The 18,022-nt window shown below is 31.7% G+C and overlaps 2 protein-coding genes across 2 annotated transcripts; both read left to right on the top strand.

Moving 5' to 3' along the window:
* The first annotated feature begins 3,212 nt into the window (after positions 1–3,212).
* On the top strand, positions 3,213–5,828 carry LOC137938237 (receptor-like protein EIX1). The gene is made up of 6 exons (XM_068783230.1): positions 3,213–3,532; positions 3,637–3,812; positions 3,963–4,258; positions 4,409–4,416; positions 4,749–4,902; positions 5,775–5,828. Exons 1-6 carry the CDS (start codon positions 3,213–3,215, stop codon positions 5,826–5,828), a joined length of 1,008 nt encoding a protein of 335 aa, XP_068639331.1.
* A 6,288-nt stretch (positions 5,829–12,116) lies between these two features.
* LOC137938236 (receptor-like protein EIX1) lies at positions 12,117–17,481 on the top strand. The gene is made up of 12 exons (XM_068783229.1): positions 12,117–12,173; positions 12,233–12,445; positions 12,612–12,702; positions 13,007–13,310; positions 13,429–13,488; positions 13,575–13,589; positions 13,651–14,226; positions 14,526–14,679; positions 15,992–16,079; positions 16,962–17,038; positions 17,170–17,292; positions 17,389–17,481. The coding sequence occupies exons 1-12, from the start codon at positions 12,117–12,119 to the stop codon at positions 17,479–17,481; spliced, it is 1,851 nt and encodes a 616-aa protein (XP_068639330.1).
* Positions 17,482–18,022: the final 541 nt, after the last annotated feature.

Here is an 18,022-nt window from a genome sequence, read left to right as displayed (position 1 = left end):
CATATTATGTCATTTTCATAGGTAATACTTGAATATTTTTTATAGTCTTTGTCCTCTTTATTCTATTGGTGATGTCTTTGTGAACTTGTAGCATCTTAGTCTATCCCATTGGTCACACTGCATATGTAGTTGTATCATTTGTTAAACCATAATCTTCGCTTAAAGGCTTCTATGCATTTTTCCATGGGATAGTCAAGTCCTCATTTGGGCATTTACGGGTCAATAGTCAAGTATACATTTTGTCCTTTTTATACCAAGCTGGCCAACTTCTTCATCAGGTCATTTTCATCCCCAAGTCAAGACATGGTGGCAATATAGATAAACCAATTTGTTAATTCGTTAAATAACTTAATTAAATTTTTTTTAAGTAGGTGGCAAAGTGATAATACTGTAAACTTATGTGAAAGTTGGTTTGTTTTTGTTAAAGGTATCAAATTGAATTAAGATAGAAAAAAATCCAAATTCCAATGAAGAGAGGTTAATTGGAATAGAAAATGTCTGCTAACAATTTTGTAGTAAATTTTATTCAAGTAAAAGCTTAAAAAAAAGTCCCAAATATAGTTAATAAGACTAAGTGTGGGAGAGACAAGAGATAGGGTTGTAAATAGGTAATAGAGGGAAAGGGTAGTGATTATTTCATTACTTGTTCCTTTACTTGTTTTATCTGAATGGAGGAAAAGTTATTTTAGCATCGGTTTCAGACACACTCACGCTCACATACACATAATTAACAAAATTAATAGACTCATTTTGAATAGGAGAAATAAGATAATTATTTTCTATCCTCTTAAAGTTTTGTGGAAGAAGTGGGATGAAAATTTTCTCATCTAACAAAATCAACACAAACACAAATTCTTTTTTCAAGAGCACGTTTTTTGTTAGTTTTCTTGTCCCATTAAAGTGTTTTTTTAGAGAAAATTGAATCAGGACTAAAAAAATTTAACCACTTAAAATTTACTTATATCAATAAAAATTATTTCAAGTAAATAATTATTTTTGTCTGCACTTTCTTACGCAACTATGATTTTTCGATTGGCATAAACACACATTGTTAGTGATATTATGACACTTTCATATGTGGTACTTGAATAGTTTTTATAGTCTTTGTCCTCTTTATTTTAATGGTGATGTTTTTGTGACTTTGAGCATCTTAGTCTATCCCATAGGTCATGTTATATATAATGTTTTATCATTTAGAGGACTACAATCTCCACTTAAACTCTTCATTATGCATTTTACTGCAAGCTAGTCAAGTCCTCATATGTAGATATATCATTTAGTGGACTACAATTTTTACTAAAAGTCTTCATTATGCATTTTTCCATAAGCTAGTCAAGTCTAACTTCTTATGACCATTTTCATTCCCAACTCAAGTCACCAAGGCTTTCATATTCCAATACATTTACCAAGTGGATTTTCTCCACATTTTTGTTTAAAGGCCATAAAGTCTAAAGTTCTAATAACCGAAGGGCCTTAAAATTCATTAAGGCCATTAGAACTTGAACATTAGGCCATAAAGTTTCAAAAAGAAAAATTGAGATACACCGGTATTTGTATCAAGAAGTCTAATAGTCGCCAGATTCTTGCTTATCATCATCGACATGAAATAAATAAAAAATAAAAAATGCAAATCTCTTGTGTTTCCTTTCGCTGACCATTTAAACACCTATACTCAATGCGTCGAGAATTAAAGAAGTAAAACATGAGATAGAGAAGAGAGAAGGATTTACAGGATTTTTTATTTATTTTACCACTAGATTGTTCTATCAACTACATGCAATCGCTTCCTTTCTGTTCATTTCAGACTATTCAGCCTTTAACTTGTCAAGTCGTCAATGCTTTGGGTGAAGGAGAAAGGAGGAGACAGTAGAGTGTGCAACACGTTCTCTAACACAGAAATTTGATTCAGCTGAACCTCATTTTCTGAAACAAAACCTCCTATGTTCAAACTATAAAGAGATGAAAGGAGAATAAAGCACCGGGAGAACAGAGTTAGTGTCCAAGACATGGAGGTGACTTCAATTGTGAATTCGTTTGTGGCCCGTATGGTTCACCATTCTCAGTGTTGAATAATTGCAGTGAGCTTACGGAGGATCGATGTAGGGTTGTTGCAACTAAAACATCTCCGACACCTTGACTTGAGTGGGTACTCTTTCCATGGAGTTCAAATTCCGGATTTTTTTCAGTTCCTTAAAGAAGTTGAGGCATTTGAACTTGTCGTATGCAGGATTTAGTCGGAAAATTCAATTCCTTTCCATCATGGAAATCTTTCTTATATTGAATTTTTGGATGTTTCTTCCAACATAGGACCGAATGAGATCTCCTCGTGTTTGTATGCAGATAATTTTGACTGGATGGTAAATATGCCATCTCCGAAGCAGCTAGAGATGAATTAGCTCTTTCTTCTCTACAAATACTCGATATGCAGAAAGATTATTTTTCAGTTGTCCCCCAACGCCCTCATTTCTCAATCTTACACAACTGCATTATTTGGATCTTAGTTCTAATGACTTCTATGGCGATGTATATTCAGAGTTTGGAACATTGCCTCACTTGGAGGAGTTCTATTTGTGGTATAATTATAACCTCAAAGTAAATTTCTCAAATCTTTTCGGTGGCAGTTGGAAGAATATTAAGGCGATGTAACTAAAAGGGGTTGAGCTATCCAAAGAAATCCCAGAGTCTATTGGTAATATGACCTCTCTTACTAGTCTTTACTTGGGAGTCACAAGAGGTAATCGAGCCACAAAGGGCTTTCTAAGCTAAATGGGAAACTTTCACAACCTCCAAACTCTGTACTTAGATTGGTTATGCTCCTTAACAAATTTAACCCAGTTATACCTCATGGACAATTCTTACATGCTTGGGAGAACTCTCGTCTCTGGAAGTTCTTACAATTGAAAATATTATGTTGCAAGGTGTTGTAATTGAAAAACATTTTTTGAAATTTGAACAACCTAACCACCCTAGACTTATTGTTAAATTCACTAGAGTTTTGTCTTCCTATAGACCGGGTTCCTCCATTTCAAGCTGAATATCTCTATCTTGAATCTTGTCGTCTTGGCCCTCAATTTCCTCTATGACTTCATACTCAAAAAATAAAAAATAAAAAAAATAAACTCTCTTACCTAGATCTATCCCGAACATATGTGGGTAATATACTATCGTGGTTTTGGAACAAGGCTTCTCAACTTTATTTTTTGAACCTCAGTATGAATAATAATTCAGGTTCACCTCCATACATTACACTTGCCACTAATTCATATACATATATTGATCTGAGCTACAACAAGTTCACAGGTCCAATATCTTTTCTCACAAACCTTGTCTATTTTCTTGATATCTCCTACAATCAATTTTCTGGGGTTATTCCTCCTCTGTTGGGTAAGATGAAGAGATTAGAAATTCTTAATCTTTCTCATAAAAATCTCACTAGAGGAGTGCTCCCAACCTTGGCTAATTGTGGATCTCTCAATGTACTTGATTTGAAGGCAAACCATTTATCTAGCAATATTCCATGGTCTTCCATCCAGTTTGTGAATATACAAAGATTGCACCTTGAGAAGAATAAATTATCCGGAGAATTTCCTTTGTTTTTTTTAAAAAATGTAATAATTTGAAAACTCTTGACCTTAGTGGGAACGAATTTAGTGGAAGCCTTCCAAGTTGGATTGGAGTAACGTTGTCTAACCTTCAAATACTCCAATTGAGGTTGAACATGTTTACTAGAACTATTCCAGAACTGTGGAATTTGGGTTATTTGGAAGTCGTTGATGTGTCACATAATCGTCTGACAGGAGCCATTCCAAGAGGTATAAAAATTTATGCAACCATGAGAATCAATCATGTTTCAAACAATAAATTTTTTTATAGGGGCACCTATTACAAAGAAAGGGTCGATGTGTCGATGAATGGGTTTGTGTATGAATACACTACCAATTTTTCATTGGTTATTGTTTTAGATCTCTCAAACAACAATTTATCAGGAACAATCCTAGAAGAAGTTACAGACCTTATTGGTTTGATAGTTTTGAACTTGTCGAGGAATAGATTTTTTGGGAAGCTCCCACAAAGCATTGGAAGGCTGCAACAATCAATAAATCTAGATTTGTCAAGAAACCGTCTTTTTGGGTTGATTCTTGCAGCTATTGCTAGTTTGACATTTTTGAGTTATCTCAACCTTTCATACAACAATTTGTCTAGAATAATTCCATCTAGTAATCAAGTTGATACCTCAATGATTAATCGATTTATGTGGGTAATGAACATGTTTGTGGATATCTATTGAGAAAAAAATGTAAAAGTGATGGGAGGAATCAAATTCCGATCCAAACTTTTGGTGATGAAGAGTTTAAAGACAGGTCTGAAATGAGATGGATCTATGCTGACATTGCTCATGGATTTGTAGTTGGCTTCGTAAGTGTGTTTGGAATTTTTTATTCAAAAGGTCTTGGAGAATTATGTATTTTTCGATTTGTAGATGGTTTTCAAGATTGGTTTTGTTAGAAATATACATAATATTGTCAAAGCTCAAAAAGTGTTCATGGGATATGGCCTTTTCTTCGTTTCTTTGTAACTCATCCTTTTTCAAATGCAAATGTCACTCAATAATTTCCTTCCCATAATAATTTAGTAGGGCTTTTCAAAATACAGTGACATTCTTTTTTTTATTTATTAAAATATTTGTGAAATTTTCAAAAGACAAACAGTGATAATGTATGTCTTCTTTGGTGTCAAAATAACGACAGCTATAAATACTATTCTTCTTCCAATAGAAGAGAATTGAGCAACCCAAAAGTGACTTTATTGCCAATGGAGCCTAAGGGAAGAAGGAATACCAAACAAAGTAAAGATACAACACCCAAGAGAACATATGGTGATATTCCATGGAAGAAAGATCGAGTCTGTATAGTTAAAATATAGGTGATTATAAGACAAGTCCATGGCCACATAGTTCGTGCCAATTATGAAAATCAATAATCGGTTAAAAGGAAATGTTGAATGCTCTATTATAAACCTGGATCAGATTAACCAATTGGCCCAGGAGATGTTGTTGAATGTTTTATTATAAATTTGGGATTGGATAAGTCAATTGAATCTAGTTCAACCATGCCATGTACCTTGACCAAGTCAAGTTTTTAACAAAGGTTTGCAACTAAAACTTAAAATAATTAATTACATAATTAAATATAACACTAAAAAAAATAGTTTTTACTTTCTTCGATAGAAGCCACCTTATCAAGCATAAATAATAATTCACTGGTAGAGTAACTAAGAAAGAAAAGAAAACTCTACCATCAAAAATTGATTTTTTGGTCGTAGAGTTATGACAAGTACATGGCAAGATATGCTTTCTTTCAGTAGAATTAATTTTCAATTGAAATAAATTTTTTAGGAAAATAAAGTCTTTTTGAGAAATATTGTTTTGACAAAAAATATTGTGTACCACATAAAAATTTGGTGGAAACAATTTTCATAAAAACATTTTCTAATAAAAAATAATTGAAACCATCATGGTGGAATTTATTTTCCACCACAAAAGTTTTACCATTTTGGTAATGAAAAACTTTTCTACCAAAAATTTCTTTATTTAAGATAAATTGCATGATCTTTGAAATAGTTTAAAATTTTATTTTTCTAGGAAATATAATTCCTCTACGAAAGATCATCTACTATGGTGGAATTCTATTTTGGTTGAGAATTTTTTTCTTTTTTGAATTTGATGTGAATGGCAACATAGTTTTAAAATCTAGATGATTATAACAACAATGTAGGTGGAAATCATGATAAGACCAACTCATTCTCATTGGTACACTGCTTTCTTTTGAGTCTTTGATATTTGATATTTAAAATATTCTAAAAAATAGCACATTCTAAGTTTTATTATTAGTTATTTTAGTTATTTTTGAGAGTTGGGTGCCTTTAAATTTTCATTTTCTAGTGATGTATAAATGTGTATGTTCTGAACTTCTAATCCACATTTGAGATGAAATTCTCAAGTTATACTCTAATTCAAACAAAGATTCATATAGTTATCATTTTCAAAATTGGTGTATCTTGATTTTTATACAAATATGTTGGAAATAATGTGTTTTTAGGAATTTTAATTTTTAAAAATTATGAGCGTATTGTCCTATAAAGTCCATTGAGACATCATGGGTGTAAATCTCTCATATATCATAATTGGATTTTTGGGTAATTGATATATATCAAACTTTTGCGCCCACCCCAGCTCTATCCCTATTAAATTCGAATTCGATTTTGAGTGTGATTGAGAGAGATTGAAAGAGAAAGAAATTTTACATAGTATAGGAAGTCATATTTGAAATGTATTGCTAACGGTTGAGTGAGAAAGAGAGAGAGCAGATAGTTTGATTGGTAGCAAGTTCGGTAGTTCTGTAGAGAGAGAAGGAAAGAGAGATAATATTTGATTGATTGACCGGTAGGTAAGCTTGGTACTTTCTTTTATATTAAAGTCCAAATAAATGTGAGCCAACATTCTTTTTTCTTTTTTATTGTAGAGGCACGGTAAAAGTAATGTTAGTGGCTTAAATTGACTATTAGATTATGAATAAAACTCCATGTGCTTGCATTTCTTTTTAAAAAGACGTGATAATCCTTGTCTAGTGATTCTCTCCCAAGATAATTGGGCCTTCGAATTGTCGGTCCTAAAACTGGTTTCATTTATTCACGTAATAACACCTCTAAATATTTTTATTTTAGAAGTGCATTAAAATTAATAACATGATTGTGTTAGTGTGTTGCGCTTACCTCATAGTGTGTTGCGCTTCCATGGAAGATTCCTTGAAGGGGAAAAGTGACCATTAAAAATAATATGGGAGTAAAATTATATTATTTTCTTGGATTTGTTTGATCTTTTGAGGAAAATTGCATTTAAAAATAAATATGATCAAAATATTATGTATCTATGTATTGAAAATGATATTAAATATTACAAACACAGGTTCTTGAAGGCTTACAATTGACACCTAGATAGTTCTGATTTTTGAATCGAGTTTTAGAATAAAAAATAATTTGACCCCTACATGGTTGATGAAATTGAGATCTCAGTGGCCTTGATGACTATGAAAACTAGAGTTGGATACGTCTCTTATATATGATTGTGGAAACATGTTGTTTTCAATAGGGAGAAGCTAGGGTTACAGTGAAACTAAGAAGCTCTCCATTTTTTTCGTGAATCGAATCACCCTTGTTCAAGTTCATGTAGTTTACTTAAACAAATCGAAAATCGATCTCGAATTTGATTTGAGATGGGATTTATTTGAATCGAATCAAGCTGGCTCTAAGCCAAACTGGAGTTATTCATGAACCAGTTCGGTTCGATGCCACCTAAAAAGACATAATATGTCCAATTCTTTCTTTTGACAGAAAACCGACGATGAATGGACTAAAAAGTGCTCCAATTTTAAAAGAAAAACACTTCAACAAAATCTTGAGGAGGACGAATTGAATACATAATTGATCTTTTGTGTTCTCAATACTCTTCCAATTGTCATGACTCCATAATTGTTCCCGCCTCGAGGATTAAGAAAACAAGCAACTAGAAAGAGGAGAATGTTAACTCCAAGTAGACTAGAATAATTTCAGACTCTTCTCACTGGTAATTTCAAGAAAAATAAACTCGGAAGTTTTTGGCAAGTGCAGTGTTTTTCATTCTTCAAGGCTGACCACTCGGCTTGACTATTTTTTATATAAAAAAATGACCTTTTTATCCTCTAGCTAAAAAACAATCAAAATATTTCTAAAAAAATCAAGGAAATACTTCAAAAAATTTGAATCCATTTTTAGCCTGAGTACCCTCTATGAAGAAGATATTGTTTATCTCCCAAACAAGCCAATACACTTTGAGTATATAAAGAATAACATTTTATATATGATATATAATACTATATATTTTTAATAATTTCATTATAAAAACCCTATTAAATTTAACATGAATTTTTATTTCTTGTGCTAATAAAATTTATAATTATTTTTAATAGATTAAAAGTAAAAACTAATTCCCAATTATTAAAACTCTAAGTGGTGTATGCATTACTTAAAAAAGATGATGACACCTAGGACTATTTTTTTCCACAGGTAAATCCCTCTATGATAATCCCAATTCATAAGAAGATAGATGAATTGCAATAGAAAATGCTTGCTATGAATTTTATAGTAAATTTTATTCAAGTAAAAAATTGAAAAGATCTAAATATGCTTAATAAGACTAGGATGGGAGAGACAAGAGATACTGTTGTAAATAGGTAACAGAGGGAATGGGAAGTTGGTATTCAATTACTTGTTCCGTTACCGATTTCATCTAAATGGAGAAAAACCTATTCCCATCCCCATTTGATGTAAACCAAACAAAGAATGGTCATAATCCTGTCTAAGCTACAACATGCGTAATAGTTGGTCCAATAATTTTACAAAGAGAGAGAGAGAGAGAGAGAGAGAGAGAGAGAGAGAGAGTGACAAATTAACTCTTCTTCAAAAACGTAAAATTATCTAGTGATTCTCTTTCAAAACAATTGGGTCTTCATAATGTTGATCCTAAGACATGTTTTCATTTATTCAGTTAATAACACCTCTAAATAGATTTCCTTTAACTAACTAATTAAGGTAATGATAATTTGATTGTATAATATCCAAGTATTTAGGAAAGTAATTTACTCATTTTATGAATTTACGTAAGATTACACATTTACCTAAATACATTTTACTAATAAACCAAATAATAAGGCGCATTGAGAGAGAGAGAAAAATACAATGCATATGTCATTTTTGAAAAAAATTACATATACAATTAATCAAATACTGAATACAGATGTAATAGGAGAAATATTTTAATTGTCAGCTATTTAAATTGGGGCTGTCTAACTTTGGCTTAGGCTTATTAGAGCAAGACAGTGGACCTCATCCTACCATCTTTTGATACATGTTGTGAAGATGGACTTGACTCGTCATTAGTGCAAATTCACAAGAGTTAAATTTGATATTTTGAATTAAAAACAATAATTTGGACCCTACTTGGTTGATGAACTAGTGGTCTTGATAGAGTGGCCCTAGATTGGTCAAAACTATGTAGGAGAGAGACAAAGGATCCTTGCATTGATGTCTTTACCAATCCAAGGTTGGATGCATGCCTTATATATGGGATCATATATTTCCTAGGGGGCAAAACGATATATCTAAGAGTTTGATCTAGTTGACACATTTCGAAATATCCAAAACACCCATGCCAATTTAAAGCAAAATTTGGGGGGTGTTCTTTCCTTCGGGGTCCACAACCTTTCTCTTGCTTCGTGGAGCAATGAAGGAAAAAAGTGACTACTAACAATCAATTTGAGAGTAAAAATATATTGTTTCCTTCAATTAGTTTAATGTTTCTTTGTTAAAAATGATGTTTACAAAACAATAAAATCAAAATATTATGTAACTATGTAATGAAATTATAATTACAAGGGCTATAATTACTATAAATATGTTAAAAAAAATTATATTACTTAATATTATATATATTCCATATTGTATCTTTGAGTCATATAATACTCTGAATGTCTGTTTTATCTTGATAGACTTTCATGAGCCAATTGTTCCATTTCATATGATAACAAGTTTTATGTTTCTACTTATTATCTCTTTTGGTACTAGTGGTATTAGTTATATTCCTAAACTAAAATTTAAAAAATAGAATTTTTATTTTTGAAATTTTAGTTTAGGAATATAACTAATACCACTAGTACCAAAATAATTTATGAATAGTTTTCAAACTATAAAAGATAATTTTCACAAGTGAATGACCAAAATTTGAAAATCCTATTAAATCTACTAAACGTACACTATCCTTTAAATAAACAAACACACAGATACACAAACACACATACACATAATCAAAAAAATTAATAGACTCATTTCCAAAATGGGCAATAAGAAAATTATTTTTTGGTCCTTTTTTTAAATTTTTGTGGAAGATCCGGGGTGACAATTTTCTCATCTCCCGAAATTAACACAAACAAGGATTCAATTTCATGAGTAATTTTTTATATGTTTTTTCTTTTGTATTAAAGGGTTTTGTGGGGTTAGTCCAAAAACATTTTTACCACTTAAAAACCTACATATATCAAAAAACTTATGTCATGTGAATAATTATTTTACTCTTCCTTTCTTACCTAGCTATGATATCTTCTTAGGCGTGAACACACATTGCTAGTGATATTATCTAATATTCATAGGTGATATTTGAATATTTTGTATAGTTTTTGTCATCTTTATTCTAACAATGATGTTTTTATGAACTTGTAGCATCTTAGTCTATCTCGTTGGTCACGCCATATATGTAGTTATATCATTTACTGGACCACAATTTCCACTTAAAGTCTTCACTATGCATTTTTCCATTAGGCTAGTCCAGTCCTCATTTGGGCATTTACAGGTCAATAGTCAAATCCACATTTTGTCATTTTCATACCCAAGCTAGATAACTTCTTCATTGGGCCATTTTCATTCCCAAGTCAAGTCAAGTCAAGGTAGGTTTCATATTCCAACACATTTGCATATAGGATTTCATTGCTTAGTACTAATCTTTTAATATTTAATTTTTGTGTGGAACTGGGACACGAGTGGTTTAATCGTCATAGAATTCTACCTTTTTTCTCTGTTATAAATAAAGACTCACTGAACTCAAATTACAACAAGTCAGTGAAGTATTTCTCTTTTTAAAAAATTCAACAGTTTTCGTCACTTACTACAACCAAATTTTAAGGGGGGTGATAGACAATTCAGCAATGCCAAGATAATGTTACAAAAACTGCTACAATTCAATACACTTTCATATGTGGTACTTGAATATTTTTTATAGTCTTTGTCCTCTTTATTTTAATGCTGATGTTTTTGTGGCTTTGAGCATCTTAGTTTATCCCATAGGTCATGTAATATATATTGTTTTATCATTTAGAGGATTGCAATCTCCACTTAAACTCTTCATTATGCATTTTACCACAAGTTAGTCAAAGTCCTCATATGTAGATATATCATTTAGTGGACTGCAATTTTTACTAAAAGTCTTCATTATGCATTTTTCCACAAGCTAGTCAAGTCTAACTTCTTCTTATGACCATTTTCATTCCCAACTCAAGTCAGGAAGTCTTTCATATTCCAATAAATTTACCAAGTGGATTTTCTCCACATTTTTGTTTAAAGGCCATAAAGTCTAAAGTTCAAATAGCCGAATGGCCTTAAAATTCATTAAGGCTATTAGAACTTGAACATTAGGCCATAAAGTTTCAAAAAGAAAAATTGAGATACACCGGTATTTGTATCAAGAAGTCTAATAGCCACCAGATTCTTGCTTATCATCATCGACGTGAAATAAATAAAAAATAAAAAATGCAAATCTCTTGTGTTTCCCTCGCTGACCATTTAAACACCTATACTCAATGCATCCAGAATTAAAGAAGTAAAACATGAGATAGAGAAGAGAGAGATTTACAGGCTTTTTTATTTATTTTACCACTAGATTGTTCTATCAACTACATGCAATCGGTTCCTTTCTGTTCATTTCAGACTATTCAGCCTTTAACTTGTCAAGTCGTCATTGCTTTGGGTGAAGGAGAAAGGAGGGGACAGTAGAGTGTGCAACACGTTCTCTAACATAGAAATTTGATTCGGCTGAACCTCATTTTCTGAAACAAAACCTCCTATGTGCAAGCTATAAATAGATGAAAGGAGAATAAAGCACCGGGAGAACCGAGTTAGGGTCGAAGACATGGGGGTGACTTCAATTGTGCATTCGTTTGTGACCCTTATGGTTCACCATTCTCTGTGTTGGATAATTGCAATGAGCTTACGGAGGATCGATGTATTGTTGTTGCAACTAAAACATCTCCGACACCTTGACTTGAGTGGGTACTCTTTCTATGGAGTTCAAATTCCGGATTTTTTCAGTTCCTTAAAGAAGTTGAGGCATTTGAACTTGTCGTATGCAGGATTTAGTCAGAAAATTCAATTCCTTTCCATCTTGCAAATCTTTCTTATATTGAATTTTTGGATGGTTCTTCCAACATAGACCGAACGAGATCTCCTCGTGTTTGTATGCAGATAATTTTGACTAGATGGTAAATATGGCATCTCTGAAGCACCTAGAGATGAATTATGTTAATCTTTCCATGGTAGGTTTTTGTTGGTTTCATGTAATTAACTCACTTTCTTCCCTACATATACTCAATAGGCAGAGATTTTCTCCTTCAATTTTCCCCCAACGCCCTCATTTCTCAATCTTACACAACTACATTATTTGGATCTTAGTTCTAATGACTTCTATGGTGATATATCTTCAGAGTTTGGAACATTGCTTCACATGGAGGAGCTCTATTTGTGGTATAATTATAACCTCAGAGTAAATTTCTCAAATCTATTCGGTGGCAGTTGGAAGAATATTAAGGCGATGTAACTAAAAGGGGTTGAGCTATACAAAGAAATCCTAGAGTCTATTGATAATATGACCTCTCTTACTAGTCTTTACTTGGGAGTCACAGGAGGTAATCGAACCACAAAGGGCTTTCTAAGCTAAATGGGAAACTTACACAACCTACATACTATGTACTTAGATTGGTTATGCTCCTTCATGGACAATTCTTACATGCTTGGGAGAACTCTCGTCTCTGAAAGTTCTTACAATTGAAAATATTATGTTGCAGGGTGTTGTAATTGAAAAACATTTTTGAAATTTGAACAACCTAACCACCCTAGACTTATACTTAAATTCACTAGAGTTTTGTCTTCCTATAGACCGGGTTCCTCCATTTCAAGCTGAATATCTCTATCTTGAATCTTGTCGCCTTGGCCACAATTTCCTCTATGACTTCATACTAAAAAAAAAAAAAAAAAAAAAAACTCACTACCCTACATCTCTCCTGAACATATGTGGGTAATATACCATCGTGGTTTTGGAACAAGACTTATCAACTTTATTTTTTGAACCTCAATATGAATAATATTTCAGGTTCACCTCCATACATTACACTTGCCACTAATTCATATACATATATTGATCTGAGCTACAACAAGTTCACAGGTCCAATACCTTTTCTCACAAACCTTGTCTATTTTCTTGATATCTCCTACGATCAATTTTCTGGGGTTATTCCTTCTCTATTTGGTAAGATGAAGGGATTAAAAATTCTTAATCTTTCCCATAACAATCTCATTGGAGGTGTGCCCCCAACCTTGGCTAAATGTGGATCTCTCAAGGTACTTGATTTGAAGGCAAACCATTTATCTGGCAATATTCCATGGTCTTCCATCCAGTTTGTGAATATACAAAGATTGCACCTTGAGAAGAATAAATTATTCGGAGAATTTCTTTTATTTTTTTTAAAAATGTAATAATTTGAAAACTCTTGACCTTAGTGGGAACGAATGCAGTGGAAGTCTTCCAAGTTGGATTGGAGTAACGTTGTTTAACCTTCAAATACTCCAATTGAGGTTGAACATGTTTACTAGAACTATTCCAGAACTATGAAATTTGGGTTATTTGGAAGTCCTTCATGTATCACATAATCATCTGACAGGAGCCATTCCAAGAGGTATAAAAATTTATGCAGCCATGAGAATCAATCATGTTACAAACAATAAACTTGTCTATAGGGGCACCTATTACAAAGAAAGGGTTGATGTGTCGATGAATGGGTTTGTGTATGAATACACTACCAATTTTGCATTGGTTATTGTTTTAGATCTCTCAAACAACAATTTATTAGGAACAATCCCAGAAGAAATTGGAGACCTTATTGGTTTGATTGCTTTGAACTTGTCGAGGAATAGATTTTTTGGGAAGCTCCCACAAAACATTGGAAGGCTGCAACAATTAATAAATCTAGATTTGTCAAGAAACCGTCTTTTTGGGTCGATTCTTGCAGCTATTGCTAGTTTGACATTTTTGAGTTATCTCAACCTTTCATACAACAATTTTTCTAAAATAATTCCATCTGGTAATCGACTTGATATCCTCAATGATGAATCGATTTATGTGGGTAATGAACATCTTTGTGGATATCCATTGAGAAAAAAATGTAAAAGTGATGGGAGGGATCAAATTTCGGTCCAAACTATTGATGATGAAGAGTTTAAAGACGGGTTTGAAATAAGATGGATCTATGCTGACATTGCTCTTGGATTTGTAGTTGGCTTCGTAAGTGTGTTTGGAATTTTACTATTCAAAAGGTCTTGGAGAATTATGTATTTTTCGATTTATAGATGGTTTTCAAGATTGATTTTGTTAGAAATATACATAATATTGTCAAAGCTCAAAAAGTGTTCATGGGATATGACTTTTTTTTTTCGTTTCTTTGTAACTCATCCTTTTTCAAATGCAAATGTCATTCAATAATATCTTTCCCATAATAATTTAGTAGGGCTTTTCAAAATACAGTGACATTTTTTTCTTTATTAAAATATTAGTGAAATTTTCAAAAGACAAAAAGAAATAATGTATGTCTTCTTTGGTGTCGAAATAATGACAGCTACAAATACTATTCTTCTTCTAATAGTAGAGAATTGAGCAACCCAAAAGTTACTTTATTGCCAATGGAGCTTAAGGGAAGAAGGAATACCAAACAAAGTAAAGATACAACACCCAAGAGAATGTATGGTGATATTCCATGGAAGAAAGATCGAGTTTGTATAGTTAAAATATAGGTGATTACAAGACGAGTCCATGGCCACATAGTTCATGCCAATTATGAAAATCAATAATCAGTTAAAAGGAAATGTTGAATGCTCTATTATAAACCTGGATCTGATTAACCAATTGGCCCAGGAGATGTTGTTGAATGTTTTATTATAAATTCGGGTTTGGATAGGTCAATTGAATCTGGTTCAACCATGCCATGTACCTTGACCAAGTCAAGTTTTTAACAAAGGTTTGTAACTAAAACTTAAAATAATTTATTACATAATTAAATATAACACTACAAGGAAAGTAGTTTTTACTTTCTTCGATAGAAGCCACCTTAAGCATAAATAATATTTCACTAGTAGAGTAAATAAGAAAGAAAAGAAAACTCTACCATCGGAAATTGATTTTCTGGTAGTAGAGTTATGACAAGTACATGGCAAGATATGATTTCTTTCAGTAGAATTAATTTTCAATTGAAATAAGCTTTTTATGAAAAGAATGTCTTTTTGAGAAATATTGTTTTGACAAAAAGTATTGTGTACCAAAAAATATTTTGGTGGAAACAATTTCCATCAAATTTTTTTTCTAATAAAAAATATTTGAAACCATCATGGTGGAATTTATTTTCCACCACAAAAGTTTTACCATCTTGGTAATGAAAAAAAATTCTACCAAAAATTTCTTTATTTAAGATAAATTGCATGATCTTCGAAATAGTTTAAAATTTTATATTTCGAAGAAATATAATTCCGCTACGAAAGATCATCTACTATGGTGGAATTCTATTTTGGTTGGGAAAGTTTTTTTTTGAATTTGAAGTGAATGGCAACATAGTTTTAAAGTCTAGATGATTATAACAACACTGTAAGTGGAAACCATGATAAGACCAACTCATTCTCATTGGTACACTGCTTTCTTTTGAGTCTTTGATATTTGATATTTAAAATATTCTAAAAAATAGCCATATTCTAAGTTGTATTATTAGCTCTTTTAGTTATTTTTGCGAGTTGGGTGTCTCTATATTTTCATTTTCTAGTGATGTATAAATGTGTATGTTCTGAACTTCTAATCCACATTTTGTTTTAATTTTACAAAAAACTTTAGCTTTCTGAGATGAAATTCTCAAGTTATACTCTAATTCAAACAAGGATTTATATAGTTATAGTTTTCAAAACCGGTGTATCTTGATTTTTATACAAATATGTTGGAAATAATGTGTTTTTAAGAATTTTAATTTTTAAAAATGATGAGTGTATTGTCCCATAAAGTCCATTGAGACATCATGGGTGTAAATCTCTCATATATCAATAGTATGAATTGGATTTTTGGGTAATTGATATATATTACACTTTTGAGCCCACCCCAGCTCTATCCCTATTAAATTTGAATTCGATTTTGAGTGTGATTGAGAGAGATTGAAAGAGAAAGAAATTTTACATAGTATAGGAAGTCATATTTGAAATGTATTGCTAACGGTTGAGAGAGAAAGAGAGAGAGCAGATAGTTTGATTGGTAGCAAGTCCGGTAGTTCTGTAGAGAGAGAAGGAAAGAGGGATAATATTTGATTGATTGACCGGTAGGTAAGCTTGGTACTTTCTTTTATATTAAAGTCCAAATAAATGTGAGCCAACATTCTTTTTTCTTTTTTACTGTAGAGGCTCTATAAAAGTAATGTTAGTGGCTTAAATTGACTATTAGATTATGAATAAAACTCCATGTGCTTGCATTTCTTTTTAAAAGACGTGATAATCCTTGTCTAGTGATTCTCTCCCAAGATAATTGGGCATTCAAATTGTCGATCCTAAAACTGGTTTCATTTATTCACGTAATAACACCTCTAAATAGTTTTATTTTAGAAGTGCATTAAAATTAATAACATGATTGTGTTCAGAATATAACTTTTTTTTAGTGTGTCGCGCTTACCTCATGGACGATTCCTTGAAGGGAAAAGTGACCGTTTAAAAATAATATGGGAGTAAAATTATATTATTTTCTTGGATTTGTTTAATCTTTTGTGAAAAATTGCATTTACAATTAAATATGATCAAAATATTATGTATCTATGTATTAAAAATGATATTAAATATTACAAACACAGGTTCTTGAAGGCTTACAATTGACACCTAGATAGTTCTGATTTTTTAATCCGATTTTAGAATAAAAAATAATTTGACCTCTACATGGTTGATGAAGTTGAGATCTCAGTGGCCTTAATGACTATGAAAACTAGAGTTGGATACATCTCTTATATATGATATTGGAAAGCTGTTGTTTTCAATAGGGAGAAGCTCGGGTTATAGTGCAACTAAGAAGCTCTCCATTTTTTTCGTGAATCGAATCACCCTTGTTCGAGTTCAGGTAGTTTACTTAAACAATTCGAAAGCCGATCTCAAATTTGATTCGAGTTGGGATTTATTGGAATCGAATCAAGCTGGCTCTAAGCCAAACTCGAGTTATTCATGAATATGTCCAATTATTTATTTTGACAGAAAACAGACGATGAATGGACTAAAAAGTGCTCCAGTTTTCAAAGAAAAACACTTCAACAGAATCTTGAGGAGGACGAATTGAACACAAAATTGATCTTTTATGTTCTCAATACTCTTCCAATTGTCATGACTCCATAATTGTTCCCGCCTCGAGGATTAAGAAAACAAGCAACCGGAAAGAGAAGAATGTTAACTCCAAGTAGACTAGAATGATTTCAGACTCTTCTCACTGGTAATTTCAAGAAAAATAAACACGGAAGTTTTTGGCAAGTGCAGTGTGTTTCATTCTTCAAGGCTGACCACTCGGCTTGACTATTTTTTTATATAAAAAATGACCTTTTTATCCTCTAGCCAAAAAACAATCAAAATATTTCTAAAAAACATCAAGGAAATACTTCAAAAAATTTGAATCCATTTGTAGCCTGAGTACCCTCTATGAGGAAGATATTGTTTATCTCCCAAACAAGCCAATACGCTTTGAGAATCTAAAGAATAACATTTTTATATATGATATATAATACTATATATTTTTAATAATTTCATTATAAAAACCCTATTAAATTTGACACGAATTTTTATTTCTTGTGCTAATAAATTTTATAATTATGTTTAATCGATTAAAAGTAAAAATTAATTCCCAATTATTAAAATTCTAAGTGGTGTATGCATTACTTAAAAAAGATGATGACACCTAGGTCTATTTTCTTCCATAGGCAAATCCCTCTATGACAATCCCAATTCGTAAGAAGATAGATGAATTGCAATAGAAAATGCTTGCTATGAATTTTATTGTAAATTTTATTCAAGTAAAAATTTGAAAAGATCCAAATATGGTTAATAAGACTATGATGGG

This window comes from Aristolochia californica, unplaced genomic scaffold, assembly GCF_029961685.1.
Source record: "Aristolochia californica isolate CCGP_79_NKW_82.1479 unplaced genomic scaffold, dmAriCali1.0.hap1 SCAF_8, whole genome shotgun sequence".
In the NCBI taxonomy this organism is placed as follows: domain Eukaryota; kingdom Viridiplantae; phylum Streptophyta; class Magnoliopsida; order Piperales; family Aristolochiaceae; genus Aristolochia; species Aristolochia californica.
This window is presented reverse-complemented; position numbering and strand designations above follow the sequence as displayed.

Coding starts and splice junctions, on each gene's coding strand:
- LOC137938237 (XM_068783230.1), top strand. CDS start 3,213: ATGAATAATAATTCAGGTTCACCTCCATACATTACACTTGCCACTAAT. Junction 3,533..3,636: donor ATTCCATGGTCTTCCATCCA/GTTTGTGAATAT, acceptor TCTTGACCTTAG/TGGGAACGAATTTAGTGGAA. Junction 3,813..3,962: donor GACAGGAGCCATTCCAAGAG/GTATAAAAATTT, acceptor TTATTGTTTTAG/ATCTCTCAAACAACAATTTA.
- LOC137938236 (XM_068783229.1), top strand. CDS start 12,117: ATGGTAAATATGGCATCTCTGAAGCACCTAGAGATGAATTATGTTAAT. Junction 12,174..12,232: donor ATTATGTTAATCTTTCCATG/GTAGGTTTTTGT, acceptor TATACTCAATAG/GCAGAGATTTTCTCCTTCAA. Junction 14,227..14,525: donor GGAATTTTACTATTCAAAAG/GTCTTGGAGAAT, acceptor AAATAATGACAG/CTACAAATACTATTCTTCTT.